At 46.8% G+C, this 24,055-nt stretch overlaps 1 protein-coding gene across 2 annotated transcripts; it reads left to right on the top strand.

Moving 5' to 3' along the window:
• The first annotated feature begins 4,550 nt into the window (after window positions 1-4,550).
• Window positions 4,551-15,560, top strand: LOC116458760 (translational activator of cytochrome c oxidase 1). Of its 2 annotated transcripts, none has more exons than XM_032138734.2 (5): window positions 4,551-5,040; window positions 8,211-8,317; window positions 9,981-10,108; window positions 10,940-11,117; window positions 14,251-15,560. In XM_032138734.2, the coding sequence occupies exons 1-5, from the start codon at window positions 4,761-4,763 to the stop codon at window positions 14,422-14,424; spliced, it is 867 nt and encodes a 288-aa protein (XP_031994625.1). In that variant the 5' UTR covers window positions 4,551-4,760; the 3' UTR covers window positions 14,425-15,560. The 2 variants fall into 2 exon arrangements, with proteins under 2 accessions (XP_031994625.1, XP_031994623.1); XM_032138732.2 differs by lacking the exon at window positions 14,251-15,560 and adding an exon at window positions 11,451-12,014.
• Window positions 15,561-24,055: the final 8,495 nt, after the last annotated feature.

The raw sequence follows: 24,055 nt of genomic DNA, 5'->3' as shown, positions 1-24,055 counted from the left end.
CTGACCAGGCGCGGTGGCTCATGCCTGTAATCCCAACACTTTGGGAGGCCGAAGCGGGTGGATCACAAGATCAGAAGTTCAAGACCAGCCTGACCAACATGGTAAAACCCCGCCTCTACTAAAAATAGAAAAATTAGCCAGGCGTGGTGGCGCACACCTGTAATCCCAGCTACTCAGGTGGCTGAGGCAGGAGAATCGCTTGAACCTGGGAGGCGGAGCTTGCAGTGAGCCAAGATTGCGCCACTGCACTCCAGCCTGGGCAATAGAGCAAGACTCCATCTCAAAAAATAAAAATAAACGTGTGACCTCCAGGTTGCTTATGGGGGGTGGGAGGGAGTACATTTTTCAGGATGGGCCTGGAAGTGGCTTACTCACTTCTGCTCCTATTTGCCAACTGCAAGGAAGGTAAAGTCAAGAAATGTAGTCTTCCTGTGTACCCTGGAAGAGGAAGTGCAGTAGTGAATAATTGTGTCTCAGCCATACCAGCAAGTCGGCTAAGTATCTGGACTAATAACTAATCTCATTCATTGAGAGCTGTTAGTACTAGACAACACATGGTCAAACCTAATGGAATGATACTTTTAGCCAGTCTTCAGCTTCCAAGGCTCATTGTTAGTTAGGTGATTTCAATGATCCTGACAACCAGGCGTCTAGAGATGGTTCAGTCAACTATGAATTTATCTTGAAAGGTGGCTGTTAACTCAGACTGAGAGAGTTAAAATCTGCCCTGTCATTCATCACAGATACACAGACAGATAAAACCAGCTGCACAGTTAACAGGATATAGTACCTCTATCAAGCACACACTGCAACTTTTTTTTTTTTTTGGCAACATAAAGTGTCATAACAACTCCCTGAGTGACTACTTTTTTAAAAAAATTCACCGAGAAACTTTGTCCTCCAAAATCATAGGCTGACAAAGTTTGCTGTTCGCAATTGTATTTGTGAGAAGGCTTATAGTCAGCCTTGCTTGGAGGAGCTGAGTCACTCTGACATAGAGAAGCAGCCTTGATTTCCAGGCCAGGTATTGCGCTTCAGAGCAGGGGTTTCTGAACACAACATTCCACATTTACCTTGACTTTGTACTTTCCAGGGAAACTGATCCCCTGGGTCCACTTTGTAGTCCAGCTGATCTTAATCCACCTTTCACACAGGTCTGTGCTTCTTTGAGCCTAACTCTAATTTTTCACCTAACCTCCACCCTTCCCCATAACCCTATGACCAGTTTTTTCTTCGGTAAGACACCACCATTCCTCTGGTGTGCAGTCTCCCTTGTTGCAGTGAGTTGATAAGCCTAACTCTGTGGGACTATAGGTTTCCCTTGCTGGTGGTCTCAGGCTGACTGGACTAGGGCAATTTCAGACCTTGTTTTAGCCTCTACACTTATTTGTGATTTCGAATTCCATTAATTTGATTTTTGCTTCTCAAAGTAATTATATATATATATTTTTTTCTTTTTTTTTGAGATGGAGTCTCGCTCTGTCACCGAGGCTCAAGTGCAGTGGCGCGATCTTGGCTCACTGCAACCCCCGCCTCCTGGGTTCAAGCGATTCTCCTGCCTCAGCCTCCTGAGTAGCGGGGACTACAGGCGCGTGCCACCACACCTAGCTAATTTTTTATATTATTAGTAGAGACGGGGTTTCACCATGTTAGCCAAGATGGTCTCAATCTCCTGACCTCATTATCTGCCCAAATCGGACTCCCAAAGTGCTGGGATTACAGGTATGAGCCACCACGCCTGGCCTGAATAAACTATTTTTAAATTGCAAAAAGTAATACTATATATGAATGGCTGATAAGCACATGAAAAGATGCTTACCATTAGTAGTCATTCAGGAAATACAATCAAAACCACAATGAGATGATAACACTTCTCACCCACAAGGATGGTGATAGCTGTAGTCAAAAAGAATAACAAATTTAGCCAGTGGCTCTCACCTGTAATCTCATCTACTTGGGAGACTGAGATGGGAAGATCGCTTGAGCCCAGGAGTTCTATGCTTCAGTCAGCTATGATTGCTCCACTGGACTCTAGCCTGGGTAACAAAGCAGAAAAAAAATTCATGATATGGGGAAATTAAACCCTCATATATTGCTGGTGGGAATGTAAAATGATACAACCATTTTAGAAGACAGTCTGGCAATCCCACAAAAGGTTAAACATAGTTATGATTCGACCCAGCAATTCCACTCCTAGGTATATAACTAAAAGAAGTGAAAACATACATCCACACAGCAATGTGTACATGAATGTTCACAGCCTCATTATTCATCATAGAAGGTGGAAACAACCCACATGTCCATCGCCTGATGAATGGATAAATAAAACGTGGTATATTCCAGCCGGGCGCGGTGGCTCACGCTTGTAATCCCAGCACTTTGGGAGGCCGAGGCGGGCGGATCACGAGGTCAGGAGATCGACACCACGGTGAAACCCCGTCTCTACCAAAAATACAAAAAAATTAGCCGGGCGTGGTGGCGGGCGCCTGTAGTCCCAGCTACTCGGAGAGGCTGAGGCAGGAGAATGGCGTGAACCCGGGAGGTGGAGCTTGCAGTGAGCCGAGATTGCGCCACTGCACTCTAGCCTGGGTGACAGAGTGAGACTCTGTCTCAAAAAATAATAATAATAGTAATAATAAATAAAATAAAATAAAACGTGGTATAATTCCTACAATGGAATATTGTTTGGCAATAGAAATGAAATGCTGATACATGCTACAACATGCAGGAATCCTGAAAACATCATGCTAAGTGAAAGAAGCCAGTTACCAAAGGCCACATAGCGTGTGGGCCCATTCACATTAAATGTCCAGAAGAGGCAAACCCACAGAGACAGAAGTAAATTGGTGACTGTCTAGGGCTGCGGGAATTGGGGGGAAATAGGGAATGATTGCTAATGGGTACAGGACTTCTTTTGGGGATGATGAAAATGTAAAATCAATTGTGCACAGCTCTGAATATTCTATAACCCATTGTACACTTTGAATTGGTGATCTGTGTGATCTGTGAAATATGTCAAAGCTGTTAATTTTTTAAAAAATGAGAACTGTTTTGGACATAGGAAGTATAGTCCGACTCTCAAAGAATTTAGTATTATGGTAGAAACAGATATAAACATTTTGATATTTTTTTAAAAGGTAAGTGCATGTATGAAGGACTATGGGCACCCACAGCACCCGGCTAATTTTTATATTTTTAGTAGAGACGGGGTTTCACCATGTTGATGAGACTGGTCTCGAGCTCCTGATCTCAAGGGATCTGCCGGCCTCGACCTCCCAAAGTGCTAGGATTACAGGCGTGAGCCACCACACCCAGCCCCATGGAGGTTCTTATATAATAAAAAATAAAAAATCTATGCTTTTGTGCCTTGCATCCATTATCCCATTTAGTCCTCACAAGGCCATTCTTAAGGAAACTGAAACGGAAAGTAAAGGAACTTGCCCAAGGATACACTAGAAAATGGAACAACCAGGGTTTGAAGCTACCCAGTCTAACCGCAGAGGGCACAAGCTTGAACTTCACACTGTCCTGCTTCTCTTTTTTTTTTTTTTTTTTTTTGAGATGGAGTCTCGCCCTGTCGCACAGTCTGGAGTGCAGTGGCGTGATCCCGGCTCACTGCAACCTCCTCCTCCCGGGTTCAAGCAACTCTCCTGCCTCAGCCTCCTGAGTAGCTGGGATTACAGGCGCGCGCCACCACAGCCGGCTAATTTTTTTGTATTTTTAGTAGAGACGGGGTTTCACTATGTTGGTCAGACTGGTCTCGCACTCCTGACCTAGCGATCTGTCTGCCTCAGCCTCCCAAAGTGCTGGGATTACAGGCGTGAGCCACCGCGCCCGGCTGTCCTGCTTCTCTACCTGATACGTCATGCCCTTTGGACTTAATCTCACCAGCATGGGAGTCAATCACTACAAAGCTTTTCAGCAGCTGCCGCTTTGTTTCTCTCCATCTTCTAACGGATTCGGTTTTCTCTTTCGAGACAGCAGAGAGAAAATGAAGAGGGGAGTTTAGCTCCAAAAGGCTTGTCTGATCATTCTCCCTCTCCCAAAGGCCTGTGACTCATCTGACTCTGTCCCAAACCATCTCTTGCATCTAGGGGCTTAAGTGCACTGTGGCTATTTACATAAAACTTTATTACTTTAAAGCTCTAAGGGCTCATTTTGTGTTTTCAACTTCCTATGTTGATAAAGCAAATATTAGATCCTTATTTATAAATAGGGAAGACGTTCAGAGAGACTAAACATTTGGGCAATTCACTTCCCTGGCAGCGGTTTCTTTCCCAGTAAAATGAGGCAACGACAAAATATTTATCATTCTGGACTTGCTCAGATTTAGGCAGCAATTTGGAAGCAAAGTCAGTTTCATAACTCAGATGTGTCTCCACTAGAACATTATGAGAAGCAAAGTCCGGCGCTCTCTAGGCAACCGGGAGGTCTTGCGCAGTAACTAGATCTGCTCAAGGGCAAGAGAGGAGCGAGTACCGTGCAGCTGCGGAACGGACTTTGCGGGCAGTGGGGACGTGTTTTTGGAGCGAACCTGGTAAAGGAAGTGTGCTACGCCATCAAGGGCCCCCAGTCCCGGCTGCCACGGGGACGGTGCAGGGTCATCAGCTGTTGAGCCGCCCCGGGCGGGCCCAAGCCTTTGGGTCTCAGGTGACCGGCACTGGCGGCAGCGGGATCCGGATCTACTTGTTCCGGCAGTGGAAGAGACGGGCCGGCGTTGGCCGCTGCTGCTAGCAGCTTGAACCCCAGGGTCCGGACCGATGGCGGCTTGGGCTGCTGCCAGCCTAAGCAGGGCCGCTGCCCGATGCTTGCTGGCACGAGGCCCCAGGGTCGGGGGGGCTCCTCCGCGCGACCTCTGGCCCTCCCACCCCGAGCCCCGGGGCTTTGGTGCCGCTCCGGGCCGGACGCTGCACCTCACCGCGGCTGTCGTCGCCGGGCACAACAAGTGGTCCAAAGTCAGGCACATCAAGGGTCCGAAGGACGTCGAAAGGAGTCGCATCTTCTCCAAACTCTGTTTGAACATCCGCCTGGCAGTGAAAGGTGAGACCCTGACGATCACCCACCACTGGCTGCCGCTGCCCTCTCAGTGCCCACAGCCTCGCTTTCCTCTCGGGGTTGGGCCCACCTAGATCTCCGGCCCTTCACTTTGTTTTCCTTCCCCAGTACCCACCACTGCCCACCTCATACATCCTCAAAACACCTACCTACGTTGGAGGTTCTAACTCACTTTTCCAGACGCTGAGCATCTGGCCAGTTTGTCAGAGAGGGAGCTAGCTGCTCTTGAGAAGATAAGCCGGTAAGGTAGAAGTGACTTCATCCTAGTCTAGCTGGGTAGTTAATAGAAACAAGCCCTAAGAGTCAGGGCAGATGTATGTCTCTCCTGAAGAGACAAATCACCCCTCTGAAGTCGCCTCAAGTACCTTATTGGTTGTGGCAGGGGCACTGAGTAAAGCTATTACTTAAGTGCTTAGGCCTTAGTTTGCTTCATTAATGTTTCCCCAAGACACATTTCCTTGGAAGGTAGATTTGCAGCCATGTCTTTTCTCCCTTAGGTCGCCACACTGAAAAGGCTTTTTTTCTGTTTAGGGCCAGACATCTGTAGGAGTAAAGGAAAAGTCCTGTAGAAAGCATGGACTTTGGACTGGGCGCAGTGGCTCAGCCTGTAATCCCAGGCCAGAGGCGGGCAGATCACTTGAGGTCAGGAGTTCAAGACTAGCCTGGCCAACATGGGGAAACCCTGTGTTTACTAAAAATACCAAAAAAAAGTAGCCAGGCATGGTGGTGCATGCCTGTAATGCTGGCTACTCGGGAGGCTGAAGCAGGAGAATCGCTTGAACCCAGGAGTTGGAGGCTGCAGTAAGTGAGATTGCTCCACTGCACTCCATCCAGCCTGGGTGACAGAGCAAGACTCCATCTCAAAAAAAAAAAAAAAAAAAAAAAGAGAAACTATGGACTTTGGAGTCAGGAAGACTGGTTTCTGTCACTGACTAACTTATGACCTTGAACAAGTAGCTTAACTTGAGTTTCTGTGAAACAAGGATAATACCCACCTTGAGGTAGTTTATGGTTTATGGCACATCATAGGCATTCAGTTAATGTTAATTTACCCCCTCAGCTCATGCCTGGTATTTGTTTGCTTCCTTTTCTTCAAAATTCTTGATATTAAGTTCAAGCAACATTTATTTATTTATTTATTTATTTTGAGACAGAGTCTCATTCTGTCACCCAGGGTAGAGTGCAGTGGCGTGATCTCGGCCCACTGCAACCTCCACCTCCCAGGCTGAAGTGATTCTCCTGCTTTAGCCTCCGGAGTAGCTGGGACTACAGGTGTGCACCACCATGCCTGGCTAAATTTTTTTTTGTATTTTTAGTAGAGACAGGGTTTCACCATGTTGGCCAGGCTGGTCTCAAACTCCTGACCTCAAATGATCCACCCACCTCGGCCTCCCAAAGTGCTGGGATTGCAGGCATCAGCCACTGCGCCCCACTGAAGTTCAACCAACTTGTGTTTATTTTGTGCCAGGCCTGCCACTGGTACTACAAAGATGATGAGATACAGCCCCTACCCTCAGATTACAATGTCATGTGAACATTTCAATAATTATGCACAAAGTGCTGGGCGCGGTGGCTCACACCTGTAATCTCAACACTTTGGAAGGCTGAGGCTGGCAGATCACGAGGTCAGGAGATCGAGACCATCCTGGCTAACACGGTGAAACCCCGTCTCTACTAAAAATACAAAAAAATTAGCCAGGTGTGGTGGCAGGCGCCTGTAGTCCCAGCTACTCAGGAGGCTGAGGCAGGAGAATGGCGTGAACCCGGAAGGCGGAGCTTGCAGTGAGCCGAGATTACACCACTGCACTCCAGCCTGGGCAACAGAGGAAGACTCTGCCTCAAAAACATAATAAAATAAAATAAAAATAATTATTATGGACAAAGTAGTAGAGTAAGAGCAGTAATGAGTCCAGAATGTGTTGTTACCATCTATAACCCTTCTTCATCTGACCTAAAGTAGAGATCGCTGAAACCTAGCAGAATGAAAACCATCCCTAAAGATAATGAATTAGAAAGTTCTGGCCAGGCACGGTGCCTCATGCCTGTAATCCCAGCACTTTGGAAGGCCAAGGCGAGTGGATCACTTGAGGTCAGGAGTTCGAGACCAACCTGGCCAACGTGGTGAAACTTCATCTCTACTAAAAATACAAAAATTAGCTGGGCGTGGTGGCAGGCACCTGTAATCCCAGCTACTCAGGAGGCTGAGGCAGGAGAATCCCTTGAACCCGGGAGTGGGAGGTTGCAGTGAGCCAAGATGAGCCAAGATCATGCCACTGCACTCCAGCATGGATGACAGAGTGAGACTCTGTCTCAAAAAAAAAAAAAAGGATCTTTTCTGGCCAGACGTGGTGGCCGACACCTGTAATCCTACCACTTTGGGAGGCCGAGTCAGGCAGATCACTTGAGCTCAGGAGTTTGAGACCAGCCTGGGCGACATGGTGAAAACCTGAATCTACAAAAAATACAAAAAAAATTACCTGGGTGTGCTGGTGCATGGTGCACACCGGTGGTCCCAGCTACTTGGGAGGCTGAGGCAGGAGGATCGCTTGAACCCTGGAGGTTGAGGCTACAGTGAGCTAAAATCATGCCACTGCACTCCAGCCTGGGTGACAAAGTGAGACTTTGTCTCAAAAAAAAAAAAAAAAAAAAGAAAGTACTTTTCCAAAATACTCATCCAGGCCAGGCGCAGTGGCTCACACTTGTAATCCCAGCACTTTTGGAGGCCAAGGTGGGTGGATCACCTGAGGTCAGGAGTTCGAGACCAGCCTGGCCAACATGTTGAAACCTGGTCTCTACTAAAAATACAAAAATTAGCCGGGTGTGGTGGCACGCACCTGTAATCCCAGCTACTCGGGAGGCTGAGGCAGGAGAATCACTTGAACCCGGGAGGTGGATGTTGCAGTGAGCCAAGATTGTGCCACTGCACTCCAGCCAGCAACAGAGTGAGACTTCATCTCAAAAAACAAACAAAAAAACCCCGAAAATACTTCTCCGTATCCCATTGAAACACTAGTTAAGGTATTCTAAGGTAACTGAGAGCTAAATGGTGATTTGCCACTCCTTTGGCTTGGTGGGGCTGGAAATCCCTTTTTTTCTCCCATGTTGTAATGAGATGTCTTTGCTCACTCTTTTTTTTTTTTTTCTTTAAATCTCAGAAGGAGGCCCCAACCCTGAGCACAACAGCAACCTGGCCAATATCTTAGAGGTGTGTCGCAGCAAACATATGCCCAAGTCAACTATTGAGGCAGCACTGAAAATGGAGGTGTGTACTGTTTGACATGCTTTTTATTGATCACAGCCTCTACCAGGCTCATGTCTGGATGGCCACCAAACGCACCGTAAATTATCAGAGAGGGCCAAGTGCAGTGGCTCATGACTATAATCCCAGCACTTTGGGAGACTAAGGTGGGTGGATCACTTGAGGCCAGGAGTTTGGAGACCAGCCTGGCCAGCATGGCGAAACTCCATCTCTACTAAAAATACAAAAATTAGCTGGGCGTGGTGGCACATGCTTGTGAGCTGGTACTGGGGAGGCTGAGGTGGAGGATCGCTTGAACCCAGGAAGCGGAGGCTGCGGTGAGCCAAGATTGCACCACTGCACTCCAGCCTGGGCGACAGAGCGAGACTCTGTCTCAAAAAAAAAAAAAAAAATCAGAGAGAAGGGTAGCAATGTAGTTGACGCCCTCAGCCAAGAGGCTTCTGAGAGCTCACTGTCCTTGGTCATTGGTTCTAGGAGCACAACTGGGAGTAGGATGCATAGGCAGCATGCAGGGATACAGCCAAGACCAGGACTGCTCAGCCAAGTTGTAGGGAGATGAGGTATTATAGAAAGAAGGGGCAGTGTGGGAGAAAGCCCTTATGTTAGGTGGAGGAAGTGTTTGTTTTTCAGATATTTATGCCCTAAAGGAGAAAAGCCAGTAGAAAGGGAGAGGATGGGGGTGATAGAGATGGTGGGAGGGGCAGGTATATAGAGTCCACATAAGGGTACACCTTTCTCTGGGGTAGGTAGGGAGGCTCTGAGGAAGTAATAGTTATCTTAATAGCTCAAAATTATTGAGTGCTTCCTGCAGGCTAAGCATGGATAAAAACTCTATGTGTGTTATCTCATCGAATCCTCAAAACTGTAAGTAGAAACTGAGGCACAGGAATGTTAGGTGGCTTGACTCAGGTCACACAGAAAATGACAGACTTGAAACCAGATAGTCAGACTTTAGAGCCTGTGCTCTAACCGTTATGCTTATTGCCTTCATGTAGGCCGTGGTGCAGAGAAGGTGGTGGAGACAGCAACTATTTTCCCTATCTAGTGGCCCTTTTTTCCTTTGTGAAAGAGGAAGGGAGAAGTTATGAGTTGAGAATTCCTGGAAAGTTGCAGGGCAGGGTGCTTGGAGTGGGGAATATTGAATACTTGGACAAGGGATGAGTAGAGGCATGGACGGTCCAGAAGAGATTAGTCCCTAGAGCTCTGGATTAATTGTTTGAATTTTGAGACCATGCTGTTTTCAGCAGCTCTTACAACAAGGCCCAGGTGTGTGATTTTTCACAGCAGTACTCAGCAGCCCAGGGTAGGGGCCTTGAGACTTGACCGGTGGGTTTCTTACAGGATGGGGGTGTAGGAGGATGAGTCTGAGTGGGATTGGGTGGGGATTAGATGTGGCATTTAGTTAGGGATGGTAGGAAGCAAAGCTGAGAGATGGCTGATGGATTGTTCAGGGACCGGAGAAACAGACTCCTTCCAAGTTAGGGGTAATACTTCCTGTTACCTAAAAAGTTGGTTAGAGGGTGGGGACAAAAATAAAGACTGAGAGCTCAGGCTCCAGCGTAGAGAGCCCATCCCATGGAGTTAGTTTTGCGATACTTGTGGTTCTGGGCTGACATGTGGGAAGGAATTGGGAAACAGGAAAATGTGCTTGTGTTGTTTATTGCAGAAATCCAAGGACACTTATTTGCTGTATGAGGGTCGAGGCCCTGGTGGCTCTTCTCTGCTCATCGAGGCATTATCTAACAGTAGCCACAAGTGTCAATCAGACATTAGACATATCCTGAATAAGAACGGGTAAGTGTGCATCTCAGGGGAGTGGTAGGGGACAGAGACTTTATGTTCCAATTCTCTGCAAGGCAAGTACTGTTGATCTCTGCTAGTGTTTCAGGGTTTTGTTTTTTGAGACGGAGTCTCACTCTTGTCGCCCAGGCTGGAGTGCAATGGCATGCTCTCGGCTCACTGCAACCTCCGCCTTCTGGGTTCAAGTGATTCTCCTGCCTCAGCCTCCTGAGTAGCTGGGATTAAAGATACCCACAGCCATGCCCAGCTAATTTTTGTATTTTTAGTAGAGATGACAGGGTTTCACCATGTTGGCCAGGCTGGTCTTGAACTCCTGATCTCAGGTGATCCACCTGCCTCAGCCTCCCAAAGTGCTGGGAGCCACCATGCCTGGCCATGTTTCAGGTTTTAAGCACACTTGCTCCTTAGCAGAATCCAGTGAGTTCATTGACTTTCCCTTAATGTAGTCTCTACTAGCAGGATCCCAAAGACTTGCTCATCGGATGTAGAAGGGGATCTTTGTCCTGTTATTCCCATCTATAGCCATATAATGCCCAAGTCTTAAAATGTTCCACCAGGACTGGCATCTTAATGGCACAGGAAATTATGAGCAAAGTCTGCTTCCTCCAAACTGCAATCAGGGCAGAAAATCGAGTGTGGGGACATTCTTGGGCTGTTCCCTTACCCAGCAGCAGCTGCATTTTCTCCTTGAGGATGCGATCTGCTCCATGTCTGTGTGTACTTCATAGACTGGGTGAGAAAGAGACAGCGACAGAATGATGAGCTTTATGGAGGCTGAGTGTCTAGAGGCATCCACTCATGCCAGCCTATTTCCTTCCCTGTCAGAGGAGTGATGGCTGTAGGAGCTCGTCACTCTTTTGACAAAAAGGGGGTGATTGTGGTTGAAGTGGAGGACAGAGAGAAGAAGGCTGTGAACCTAGAGCGTGCCCTTGAGCTGGCAATCGAAGCAGGAGCTGAGGATGTCAAGGAAACTGAAGATGAAGAAGAAAGGAACATTTTTAAAGTAAGCATGAAAACATGGGTGTTTGGTGGGCTTCCGGGAGGACCCTGATAGATGCCTTACGCATGCCTCTTGGTTTCTTCCTTAATGTGCCCTAGGGTACAGGTGAGACAGTTCACATATTGTACAAATGTTTATTAAGTGAATACTGAATAGGACCGACTCTAGTGAGGACTATGAGAAAGAGTCAAAACATTGAAAACGATGTCCCTGCCAGTGAAGAGCTCAAACCCAGTGATCCATTCCAGTACTGACATTCAGGACTTTGCAAGGTCCTGTGTGGCTTTGTCTCATTATCTCCTGGCTCCTCACCTCCTGACTTTCCTTTATCCCTAGTTTATTTGTGATGCCTCTTCACTACACCAAGTGAGGAAGAAGCTAGACTCCTTGGGCCTGTGTTCTGTGTCCTGTGCACTAGAGTTCATCCCCAACTCAAAGGTGCAGCTGGCTGAGCCCGACCTGGAACAGGCCGCACATCTCATTCAGGCTCTCGGCAACCACGAGGATGTGATTCACGTCTATGATAACATTGAATAACCAGGCTACATGTGCCCCCGGGTTCCTTCCTAGAAATGTGGCAGCCCATTCCAGCACACAGGCTTCTGCAGCAATCTCTGAGGGTAAAGCTGGTGGGAGGCTCAGCAGGCCAGGAGGCCCAAGGCCAGGACTTGTGACCTTGAAGCTAAAGGAATCTCACTTGTGGGGCCTCCTTGTCAGCTCTGCTGGTGTCTCAGAGCCATCTGGATGAGTGTCCCGACACCCTCTTGGATGCAGAGCTGCACCACCCAGCTGGTTAGACTCTGATGTTGGGTCGCTGGCCTCTGTGGGGATTGTAAGTGCCCTGAGGTGCTATGTCCTAGAAACTGCCCTTAATAATAACAGTGATTATTGGTTGCTGCATTGCTGTTGTATGGCTCTTGAGTCTTCCTGAGTTTGTGTCCAGCTGTTGGGATCCTCTGGACTAACTTTCAAGTCCCTAGGCTTAGCTCTACTACTCCAGTCCCAGGATTATTTTTTTGATTGGCCATAGAAATGTAGTTGTATCCAGGCACTCCGTGGTCTAATGCTGGTCTTACAGCCTAAACCTGTCATTCATTCATGCAACTAATATTTCTGGAACACTAGCTATATACCAAGAACTGTACTTATCTAGAGTATAAGCTATTCAACTGGTGTCCTGTGTTAGATCCAGCTGGAAGGTAGGACCTGAACACAGGACTGCTCTTTACTGGAGCTGCCCCAGGACAGTGTGAGCTGCTGTGCAAGCATCTGTTGCTCTCTTTGTGTGACTTCTGTGCCCTTCTTTCACCAAACAGCTTAAGGTTCTAGCCCAGTAGGAAATCACGTGCCAATGATAAGGGACTTGGCAGTGGCTCACACCTATAATCCCATCTACTCGAGAGGCTGAGGTGGGAGGATCACTTGAGCCCAGGAGTTTGAGGCTACAGTGAGCTATGATTGCACCATTGCATTCCAGCCTGGGCGACAGAGTGAGAACTCTTTTTTATTTTTATTTATTTATTTTTTTTGAGGCAGAGTCTCACTCTGTTGCCCAGGCTGGAGAGCAGTGGCACAATCTCGGCTCACTGCAGCCTTGACCTCCTGGACTCAAGCAGTCCTTCCACCTCAGCCTCCCAAGTAGCTAGAACTACAGGTACATGCCACCATGCCCAGCTAACTTATATATATTTTTGTAGAGATGGGGTTTCACTATGTTGTCCAGGTTGGTGTCGAGCTCCTGAGCTCAAGTGATCTGCACACTCGGCCTCCCAAAGTGCTGGGATTACAGGCATGAGCCACCACACCTGGCTGAGTCTGTCTCTTTTTTTTTGAGGCAGAGTCTTGCTCTGTGGCCCAGGCTGGAGTGCAGTAGCATGATCTTGGCTCACTGCAACCTCCACTTCCCAGGTTCAAGCGATTCTCCTGCTTCAGCCTCCCAAGTAGCTGGGATTACAAGCAGGCACCACCATGCCCAGCTAATTTTTTTGTCGGGGGGCGGAGGGGAGAAAATTAAACCTTATTTATTTTTAAAACCAAACCACCAGGAAAATATAACACAGCCTGGAAGCAGCAAATGGACAGGCTATATTATCATTTCAAGTAATAAGGTGGTGAAAATACAATGAGGTTGCTATCAAAACAGTAAGGTGCCATGCCAGGGCAGGAACACTGCAAGTTGTGAAAGCCCCAGGCAAAAATGGTTTTTGGTAATGGGGTCTGCCTCTCCTTTGCTCTAAGGGAGTCAGCTCATCCTAACCCAAGTTGCTTACTTTTTTTCCCTTGAATTTCCTGTTGCCGGGGTTTGTCTCACTTGTGCTTTGTTAATTCAGGGGGCTAAGGAGGCAATGCTAGGTTTAGGCTTTCATTCCATCCATTCTATAAAAACCAGGTTTTTCCAAATCCAGTACTTCATAACTCTGTTATAATCAAGTAGCCAACTGCTCCTCTTTTGCTGTTCATTTCTAGATACTAGTATATCTCAAAACCCCCTTCTCTTCACAGGGAAAGTGTTACTGCAAGATTATCCTGTCACTTTGCTACACACAGCCTCAGGGCCCATCAGCCAGTAATTATGCTTCCCATAATTAGTATGTCATCACCTCTCATGTTTTTGCATGTCTCCAGGCTGAAAGATGCAGCATGTAATAATTTTAAGAAATGTACATCTGTTGGGGGCGGTGGCTCACGCCTGTAATCCCAGCACTTTGGGAGGCCAAGGCAGGTGGATCACGAGGTCAGGAGATCGAGACCACGGTGGAACCCCGTCTCTACTAAAAATACAAAAAAAAAAAAAAATTAGCCGGGCGTGGTGGCGGGCGCCTGTAGTCCCAGCTACTCGGAGAGGCTGAGGCAGGAGAATGGCGTGAACCCGGGAGGCGGAGCTTGCAGTGAGCCGAGATTGCGCCACTGCACTCCAGCCTGGGCGACAGAGCAAGACTCCGTCTCAAAAAAAAAAAAAAAGTTTACTGGGTCTTTATTTTCTTGGTTTTATGTAATTTATACAAGGTGATACAAATTGATTGTAAGATGTGGAATTGAGAGGGAGACTAGTTTGGATAAGAACTTTGAAAGGTTCCTTGTGGATCCCCATTTCTGGTCATCAAGATGTAGATGTACGTTTCTTTTTTTTCTGGAGGCCTGGCTGTCCTCACAACAGCTGATGCTGCACCAGAACATGAGACCCTGCATCTTCCAGATGTTCTCTCTCTCCAGACTCTTCACCATGGAGTCCACCACCTCCTGCACCCACAGCTGCTGCAGCTCCGCCATGGTGTCCCCATATCGCCCTGCACCCTGCCACCCCGGCTAACTTTTGTGTCTTTAGTAGAGACCAGATTTCGCCTTGTTGGCGAGGCTGGTCTTGAACTCCTGACCTTAGGTGATCCGTCCACCTTGGCCACCCAAAGTGCTGGGATTACAGGCATGAGCCATGGCACCCAGCCTCTGTCTCTCAAAAAAAAAAAGAAAAAAAAAGGAACTTGCCAGGGCCTGCTTTGCCTGGGTCCCTATACATCCTGGGATTGGTCAGAGTGAACCAATGAGAAGACTGAGCTGCTCTCAAGAAGGGCTACCACAAGCTGGTTTTGAAAGCTTCTTGGTTCTGAGAACAACCAGCCCTAGATCATTTACATCTCTGATGCCAAATGATGTGGCACTGAGAACCGAAGAGGAAACAGGAACAGAAAGAAGAGTGAGGGCTGAATAAGAAGCATCGCTGGTGGGAAATAGGGCCCTTGGTACCTTTTGCTCCTAATAATCACATCTGGGTTTAGAAGGGCCAGGAACTCCCACCTCCTGCGTCGGAGACTGTCAAGCACAGGCCTAGAGTGGCTTTCTGATCCCTGTTATATACCTATTTATAAGTTATTTAAGCTAATTCTGAGCTCAGAGTAATTTTCCTGAAGGAGCTTCAGGTAAATAAGGATGGCAAAGAACTAAAACCAAATTTACTGTAAATGATAACTTCAGCTTCTAAGAAAAGAATTACTGACTCCACACTGATGTCAATAGCTGGAGAGCAGGGCTACGAGGAAGAAAACCAGTGAAATAATCCATGGTCATGCCACTTGCCCAAATATCTGAATTGCTTATCATTAAAAAAGAGCAAATTTACGTTTATATGCGGCTTCATAATTTGTAAGATACTTTTACATGTTATTTATTTGATTTTCCCAACAAACCTACAAAATACTTTGGCCAAGTATTTTATGCACAAATGATCTCATACCAAGCAGGAAAGAACAGGTCTTATACTGATAGACCTTGGTGTTTACAAAATAGCTGTTTTGGAAATTAATTTGGAGGAATCTTATCATTTATAATCTGAGAAATCTGTACTAAGGGAGTCTGCTCTTAAAGGGAACATGGCTAGTCATGTGAATAGATCTCTAATGTAACAGATAGAATCTTTATTAATATGGATTGTTGCATAACCAATTATCTTACATCAAGACATGCTTATTGGCCGGGCGCGGTGGCTCACGCTTGTAATCCCAGCACTTTGGGAGGCCGAGGCGGGCGGATCACGAGGTCAGGAGATCGAGACCACGGTGAAACCCCGTCTCTACTAAAAATACAAAAAATTAGCCGGGCGTGGTGGCGGGCGCCTGTAGTCCCAGCTACTCGGGAGGCTGAGGCGGGAGAATGGCGTGAACCCGGGAGGCGGAGCTTGCAGTGAGCCGAGATTGCGCCACTGCACTCCAGCCTGGGCGATAGACCTGGGCGATAGAGCGAGACTCCGTCTCAAAAAAAAAACAAAAAAAGACATGCTTACTGTAAGGCACAGTAAAGGCTCCTGTGATGATGGCTCTGCAGTGACCCCTAGTGGTGCCCTGCAGTCTCTCTCTGCAGTTAATAGGAAAGGCAGAAATGAACCCTTCTTGAATTTGTTCTGCTGTCTCCACATCTGGTAAAGAGACCCTGAGCTATTCAAATAAAGACGGTCACGGCTGGGTGCAGTGGCTCACGCTTGTAATGCCAGCACTTTGGGAGGCTGAGGCAGGTGGATTACCTGAGGTCAGGAGTTCGAGACCAGCCTGGCCAACATGGTGAAACCCCATCTCTACTAAAAATACAAAAATTAGCCAGGCATGGTGGCAGGCGCCTGTAATCCCAGCTACGCAAGGAGGCTGAGGCAGGAGAATCACTTGAACCCGGGAGGTGGAGGTTGCAGTGAGCTGATATCACACCATTGCACTCAGAGCGAGACTCCGTCTCAAAAAAAAAAAACATTAAAGATGGTCACATCCATATGCCGAGGTATTATGTTGCCGCTAAAAATTATTTTTTAAAGAATCTTTTGGCCGGGCGCGGTGGCTCACGCTTGTAATCCCAGCACTTTGGGAGGCCGAGGCGGGCGGATCACGAGGTCAGGAGATCGAGACCACGATGAAACCCCGTCTCTACTAAAAATACAAAAAAATTAGCCGGGTGTGGTGGCGGGCGCCTGTAGTCCCAGCTACTTGGAGAGGCTGAGGCAGGAGAATGGCGTGAACCCGGGAGGCGGAGCTTGCAGTGAGCCGAGATGCGCCACTGCACTCCAGCCTGGGCGACAGAGCGAGACTCCGTCTCAAAAAAAAAAAAAAAAAACTTTTGTCAGAAAATGTTTAGAATATAACATTAAGTGGGAAAAAAGATACAAAACTACATGTATAGTGTGGTCCAAATTTTGAAATAGATATGTATATATTTATTTAACATATTATATATATGAACTTTTTTAAAAAGACTAGAAGGAAATGTACTAAAATATCAAAACAGGTTATCTCAGGGTAGTGATGTTATTACTGAGCTTTATATTCTGTAATCATGTTTTCCTTTTTTCTTTCTTCCTTTTTTTTTTTTTTGAGACGGAGTCTTGCTCTGTCGCCCAGGCTGGAGTGCAGTCTCGGCTCACTGCAAGCTCCGCCTCCCGGGTTCACGCCATTCTCCTGCCTCAGCCTCTCCGAGTAGCTGGGACTACAGGCGCCCGCCACCACACCCGGCTAATTTTTTGTACTTTTAGTAGAGAAGGGGTTTCACCGTGGTCTCAATCTCCTGACCTCGTGATCCGCCCGCCTCGGCCTCCCAAAGTGCTGGGATTACAAGCGTGAGCCACCGTGCCCGGCCTCTTTTTCTTTTCTTAAGAGATGGGGGTCTTCCCGGCCGGGCGTGGTGGCTCACGCCTATAATCCCAGCACTTTGGGAGACCGAAGTGTGCAGATCATGAGGTCAGGAGTTCAAGACCAGCCTGGCCAATGTGGTGAAACCCCGTCTCTACTAAAAATATAAAAATTGGCTGGGCGTGGTGGTGGGTACCTGTAATCCCAGCTACTTGGGAAGCTGAGGCAGGAGAATAATTTGAACCCAGGAGGCGGAGGTTGCAGTGAGCCAAGATCGCACCACTGCACTCCAGCCTGGACGACAGAGCAAGACTCCCATCTCACAAAAAAAAAAAAAAAAAGAGAGAGAGAGAGATGGGGTCTTCCTGTGTTAGGCTGGTTTGAATTCCTGGCTCCTAGGGATCCTCTTGCCTCAGCCTCCCAAAGTGCTGGGATTATAGGTGTGAGCCACTGTGCCCAGCCCCTATGTTTTACTTTTATCAGGTGAAATAATTAAAAAAAAAAAAAAAAAAAAAAGCTAGTCTCATAGCATCTGAGAGTCTGGGAGTCAGACGCACGTTAAAGTCAGAGGAATGGGGTCTGGTGCTGGCTTGGCTTGCTTTGCCTTATCTTTGGTCATTGTCTTAGCAACATAAAATTATTCAAGGCCTTGAAGCCACCTTGGGCTTATCTTCAAGTGTCCTTTTAGTGGGATAGAAGTATCTGTGATAGGCTCTGTTCACAGTCTTGACTGCTATAAGAAGCACTCTTGTGCGTAGCCACCTCCCCTCTGCTAGAGGCCCTGGCTGAATCAAAGAGGAACAGTAAAGGCTCTGCCTCCAACCAACTGTGGAAATTCAGCCATGTGGTTGTTACTTTTTTTCTCTGAAACTTATAGCAGTCAATAAAGCTTCAAACTCGAAGAGCCCCCAATTCCCAGACTTATTTGAATCCCCAAAGACACTTCTGGAGACATTCTGTGAAGAGAAAATAAGTCTGGCAAAAGGGAATGTGGTGATAGATCCACAATACTCTTTTTCTTTTCCTTTCCTTTCTTTCTTTTGTGTGTGTGTGTGTGTGTGTGTGTGTGTGAGACAGGGTCTAACTTTGTCAGCCAAGCTGGAGTGCAGTGGCACAACCATCGCTCACTGCAGCCTCAACCTCTCAGGCTCAAGCAATCCTTCCGCCTCAGCCTCCTTGCATGCCACCATGCCCGGTTATTTTATGTTTTGTAGAGATGGGGTATTGCTATGTTGACAGGGCTGGTCTTGAACTCCTGGGCTCAAGTGATCCTCCCATCTTGGCCTCCCAAAGTGCTGGGATTACAGGTATGAGCCATCAGCCTGGTGCCACACTACTCTTAACTGAATTATTCTATGTCCAGCCAGTGAACAGGATAGCATTTTTACTTCTTTATTCTTTTTATTTTTTGTGTATGCCCAAAAGGTAACATTTATTGTCTTTAAAAAGGCAACATTTATTGTCTTTAAAAAGGCAAGTCTTACGTAAATAAATAACAACAACAACAACAAAATTCCCATTTAATTCTACCTCCTAAGATACAACAACCATTAACGATTTATATTTTTCCACTCTTTGGAGCCAGTCTGCTAGGGACCAAATTCTAGCTCTGCCAACAGCTAGCAACCTTGGACAAGAACTTAACCTCTTTGTACATGCTTCTTTACCTGTAAAATGGGGGTAATGATAGTACCGATTACATGCAGCTGTTTTGAGAATTAAATAAGTTAATATATGTTAAGCACTTGAAACAGCACCTGGCAATAGTAAGTGTTCAATAAATGTTGGCCTTTTTCTAAGTGTGAATGAGCTTTTTTTTTTTTTTCATTAAAAAAATTTTTCGGCCGGGCATGGTGGCTAATGCCTGCAATCCTAGCACTTTGGGAGGCCGAGGCAGGTGGATTGCCTGAGCTCAGGAGTTCAAGACCACCCTGGGGGCAACATGGTGAAACCCCACATCTACTAAAATACAAAAAATTAGCTGGGCTTGGTGGTGCTTGCCTGTAATCCCAGCTACTCAGGAGGCTGAGGCAGGAGAATTGCTTGAACCCAGGAGGCAGAGGTTGCAGTGAGATTGCACCACTGCACTCCAGCCTGGGCCACGGAGCAAGACTCTGTCTCAAAAAAAAAAAGAATTTTTTTTAATTGATGTGGGATCTTGCCATGTTTCCCAGGCCAGTCTTTTTTTTTTTTTTTTTTGAGAAGGAGTCTCGCTCTTTCACCCAGGCTGGAGTGCAGTGGCACGATCTCGGCTCACTGCAGGCTCTGCCCCCCGGTGTTCACGCCATTCTCCTGCCTCAGCCTCCCAAGTAGCTGGGACTACAGGCGCCCACCACCTCGCCCGGCTAATTTTTTTTTGTATTTTTTTTTAGTAGAGACGGGGTTTCACCATGTTAGCCAGGATGGTCTCGATCTCCTGACCTTGTGATCCGCCCGCCTCGGCCTCCCAAAGTGCTGGGATTACAGGCGTGAGCCACCGCGCCCAGCTGCCCAGGCCAGTCTTGAACTTCTGGGCTCAAGTGATCCTCCCAGCTTGGCCTCCCAAAATGCTGGGATTATAGGCATGAGCCACCTTGCCTGGCCAGCTTCTTCTTCTTTTTTTTTTTTTTTTTAAATAGACATGGAGTCTCAGTATGTTGGACAGGCATATCAGGGTCTTGATATGTAGTTTTGAATTCATGGCCTGAAGCAATTCTGCCTCAGCCTCCCAAAGTGTTGAGATTACAGGCATAAGCCACCACACCTGGCCTGAATGAGCAGTTTTTAAAACTGAAAAGTGATCATGCTATACACTTTGCTTTAACCTTTTTTTTTTTTTCACTTCACAATATATCCTGGTTACCTTTTAGTATCAGTATGGAGAAGTCTCTTCATTCTTTTTAATAGCTACATAACTTTTTTGGTATTAACGTGTCATAATTTAACCAGTCTCCTATCAATGGGCATTTGGATTGTCTGTTTTAAAAAAGATGCTAGGGCCAGGCACGGTGGCTCGCACCTGTAATCCCAGCACTTCAAGAGGCTGAGGCGGGCAGATCGCTTGAGCCCAAAGAGTTCGAGACCAGCCTGGGCAACATGGCAAAACTCTGTCTCTACAAAACATACAGAAGTTAGCAGGGCAGGCCGGGCGCGGTGGCTCACGCTTGTAATCCCAGCACTTTGGGAAGCCGAGGCGGGCGGATCACGAGGTCAGGAGATCGAGACCACAGTGAAACCCCGTCTCTACTAAAAATACAAAAAATTAGCCGGGCGTGGTGGCGGGCGCCTGTAGTCCCAGCTACTTGGAGAGGCTGAGGCAGGAGAATGGCGTGAACCTGGGAGGCGGAGCTTGCAGTGAGCCGAGATCACGCCACTGCACTCCAGCCTGGGTGACAGAGCAAGACTCTGTCTCAAAAAAAAAAAAAAAGAAAAAAGAAGATAAAATACTGCATATACCTAAAAGGGAACATTATGGAAATTACATTCAATTACTAACATCTCCGTTTGAGGTTCAGTTACTCATTTGACAAATATTTGTTTTTTAATGTGTTATGAAAGATGATAGTTATGCTGATTTGAAAGCAGCTTCTGTCTTTATGTTTAATTTGGTTGTTTTGTTTTGCTTTGTTTTGTTTTGCTTTGTTTTGTTTTATTTGAGGGTCTGGCCCTGTCATCTAGGCTGGAGTGCAGTGATAGGATCATAGCTCACTGTAGCCTTACCTCCTGAGCTCAAGCAGTTCTCCCGCCTCAGCTTCTTGAGTAGCTAGGACTACAGGCACACGCCACCATACCTGGATAATTTTAAATTTTTTTGTAGAGACAAGGTCTAACTATGTTGCCCAGACTGGTCTCAAACTCCTGGCGTCGAGCAATCCTCCCTCATTAGCCTCCCAAAATGTTAGGATTACAGACATACGAGGCACCACACCTGGCCTTTTTATACATACTTGGTTAAAGACAATTATTAGAGAGCAGGACACGTGCTTTGATGAAGAAAGTACCCAGTGCTCTGACAGCATGTCTGAGGGCCTTAACCCGGACTTGGAGGTATCTGTCTGAGAAGGCTTCCTGGAGGGAATGCTGTATAGGCTTAGTTGTTCCCTGAAAGAATGGAGGTGGGGGCTGGGCGCAGTGGCTCACGCCTATAATCCCAGCACTTTGGGAGGCCAAGGAGGCAGATCACGAGGTCAGGAGATCGAGACCACCCTGGCTAACGCGGTGAAACCCCGTCTCTACTAAAAAAAAATACAAAAAATTAGCCGGGCGTGGTGGCAGGCTACTCGGGAGGCTGAGGCAGGAGAACGGCGTGAACCCGGGAGGCGGAGCTTGTGCCACTGCACTCCGGCCTGGGCAACACAGTGAGACTCTGTCTCAAAAAAAAAAAAAAAAAAAAAAGAATGGAGGTGGGAGCAGAAGTGAAGAGGATTTCATGCAGAGAACATAGCACACGCAGAGGTATAGAAGCAAGAGAAATTCATATTTGAGGAATTGCTGGTGGTTCTATGTGGCTGGGACATAGAATTTGAATAATGGGGTTAACTATTATAGTTAAGGTGGAAATAGAAGGATGTGTGGCTGAAGAAGAAGGAATGGGTTGGGTCCTGAAGGACCTTCTTAACTGCATTCACATATTTGATTTATGGGATTAAGGGTGATGGGAAACTTTTTAGGGAGGGTATGGCAGAATCAGGTGTCAATTTCAGAAAGATCACTCTGTGATGTGAATATATGTTGAGAGGCTGTTACGCTTAAGTCATGCAGGTAAGAGATTTTGGTGGTTTGAACTAGGGTGGTGAAATGGGATGAGAGAGGAATGGACAGATTGGAGACTTCTTCAAGATTGGCTGTAGGGGAAAAGAAATGGAGAGAAAGAGCTGATCATTCGAAGGTATCTAACTTGGGGAACTGGAGAGGGACAGAGGAAATATAGAACTATGGGGGAAAATGATTTCAGTTTGGACCCAGAATTGGAGGTTCCTGTGGGACACCCATGTCTGTGGAGCTCAGAAGAAAGACCACCCTAAGCTAGAGATACAGTTGAGATTCTGGAATCCTCAGCGCATATGGTAACTGCAGTATGGGAATGTTTGAGATGGCTGGTTGAGACACAGACAATGCAAATGAAGCAACAAAGAAGGCAGCTGTAAGAAAGGTAGAAGGTAAATGAGAAGGTTCTTTTCAGCTAAAGACTCAGGTAGATGTACTGCAGTTCTCTATGTGTGAGGCACTATTCTAAGTGCTGATGATAGAGCAGTAAGCAGGACAAAATTCCTGCTCCTGCATACCTTATGTTTGTGGTAGCTGGAGTAGAGCAAACAAATAAATATATAATTTTAGCCACTGAGAAAAAAAACAAGGAAAAAATATACAAATACAGAATGATGGAAGGGAGGGGTCATTTTAGATGGGGTGATAAGAAATGACTTAAAAGCAGACGTTTGAGCAGAGACTTGAATAAACTGCAGAAATGAGAACATCTTGGCTTGGTAGTTTCAAAGAATGGAAAGAAGGCCAGAGTGGCTAGAGGACAGTGATAGAGGGACAGGATGGAGGGGCCAGCTCCTATGGGGCCTGGCAGGTCATGACAAAGAATTGGGGTTTTATTCTGAGTGTGATGGGAGGGAAGCCATTGGAGGGTTGACAGTGGGCAGGGGGTAGGGTGGCATGATCCGAATTACATTTTACAGGGATCACTCTGGTTGCTATTGGGGAATCATTTGTTGGGCTGCCACAGAGGAAACAATGGAGGCTAGATAGAAGCCTGGGGCAGTCATTCAGGAGAGTAGGTGGTGGCTTGGATAAAGGGGGTGGGATGAGCAGTGGTTGGATTCGTGTGTGTGTGTGTGTGTGTGTGTGTGTGTGTGTGTGTGTGTGTTTATTTTTATTTCATTTTTTTTTTTTTGAGACAGGGTTTCACTCTATTACTCAGGCTGGAGTGCAGTGCCACAATCTCAGCTCACTGCAACCTCCGCCTTCTAGGTTCAAGTGATTCTCCTGCTTCAGCCTCCAAGTAGCTAGGATTACAGGCCACCACACCTGGCTAATTTTTATATTTTTAATAGAGATGGGGTTTTACCATGTTGGCCAAGCTGGTTTCGAACTCCTGACCTCAGGCGATACACCTGCCCTGGCCTCCCAAAGCTCTGGGATTACAGGTGTGAGCTACCGCGTCCGACCTGATTCAGATACATTTTGAAGTGGGAGCTGAAAAGATTTGCTGCATGTTTGGATATATGGGTGTCAGGGAGAGAGAATAATCAACGAACACTCCTAGGTTTGTACAGAGGGTCTCTGACTTACTATGGTTCGGCTTATAGTTTTTTGTTTGTTTTGTTTTTTTTTGAGATGGAGTTTTGCTTTTGTTGCCTAGGCTGGAGTGCAATGGCATGATCTTGGCTCACTGCAACCTCTGTCTCCCAGATTCAAGCAATTCTCCTGCCTCAGCCTCCCAAGTAGCTGGGATTACAGGTGTGCGCCACAACGCCCAGCTAATTTTGTATTTTTAGTAGAGATAGGGTTTTACCATGTTGGTCAGGCTGGTCTCGAACTCCTGACCTCAAGTGATCCACCCGCCTCAGCCTCCCAAAGTGCCAGGATTACAGGCGTGAGCCACTGTGCCCAGCCTCAGTTTATGATTTTTGATGTTATGATGGTTCAAAAGCAACACACAATTCAGTAGAAACTGTGTTTTGAGTACAACCATTCTGTTTTTCATTTTCAGTACAGTATTTGGTAAATTACATGAGCTATTCAAAACTTTCTTATAAAATAGGCTTTGTGTTAGATGATTTTGTCCAACTGTAGGCTAACTTAAGTGTTCGAGCACGCTTAAGATAGGCTTGGCTAAGCTATGATGTTCAG

The sequence above is a fragment of the Hylobates moloch genome, unplaced genomic scaffold (genome assembly GCF_009828535.3).
Source record: "Hylobates moloch isolate HMO894 unplaced genomic scaffold, HMol_V3 SCAFFOLD_19, whole genome shotgun sequence".
Classification (NCBI taxonomy): Eukaryota; Metazoa; Chordata; class Mammalia; order Primates; family Hylobatidae; genus Hylobates; species Hylobates moloch.
The sequence above is the reverse complement of the archived record's forward strand: the minus strand, read 5'-3'. Positions and strand labels throughout refer to the sequence as shown.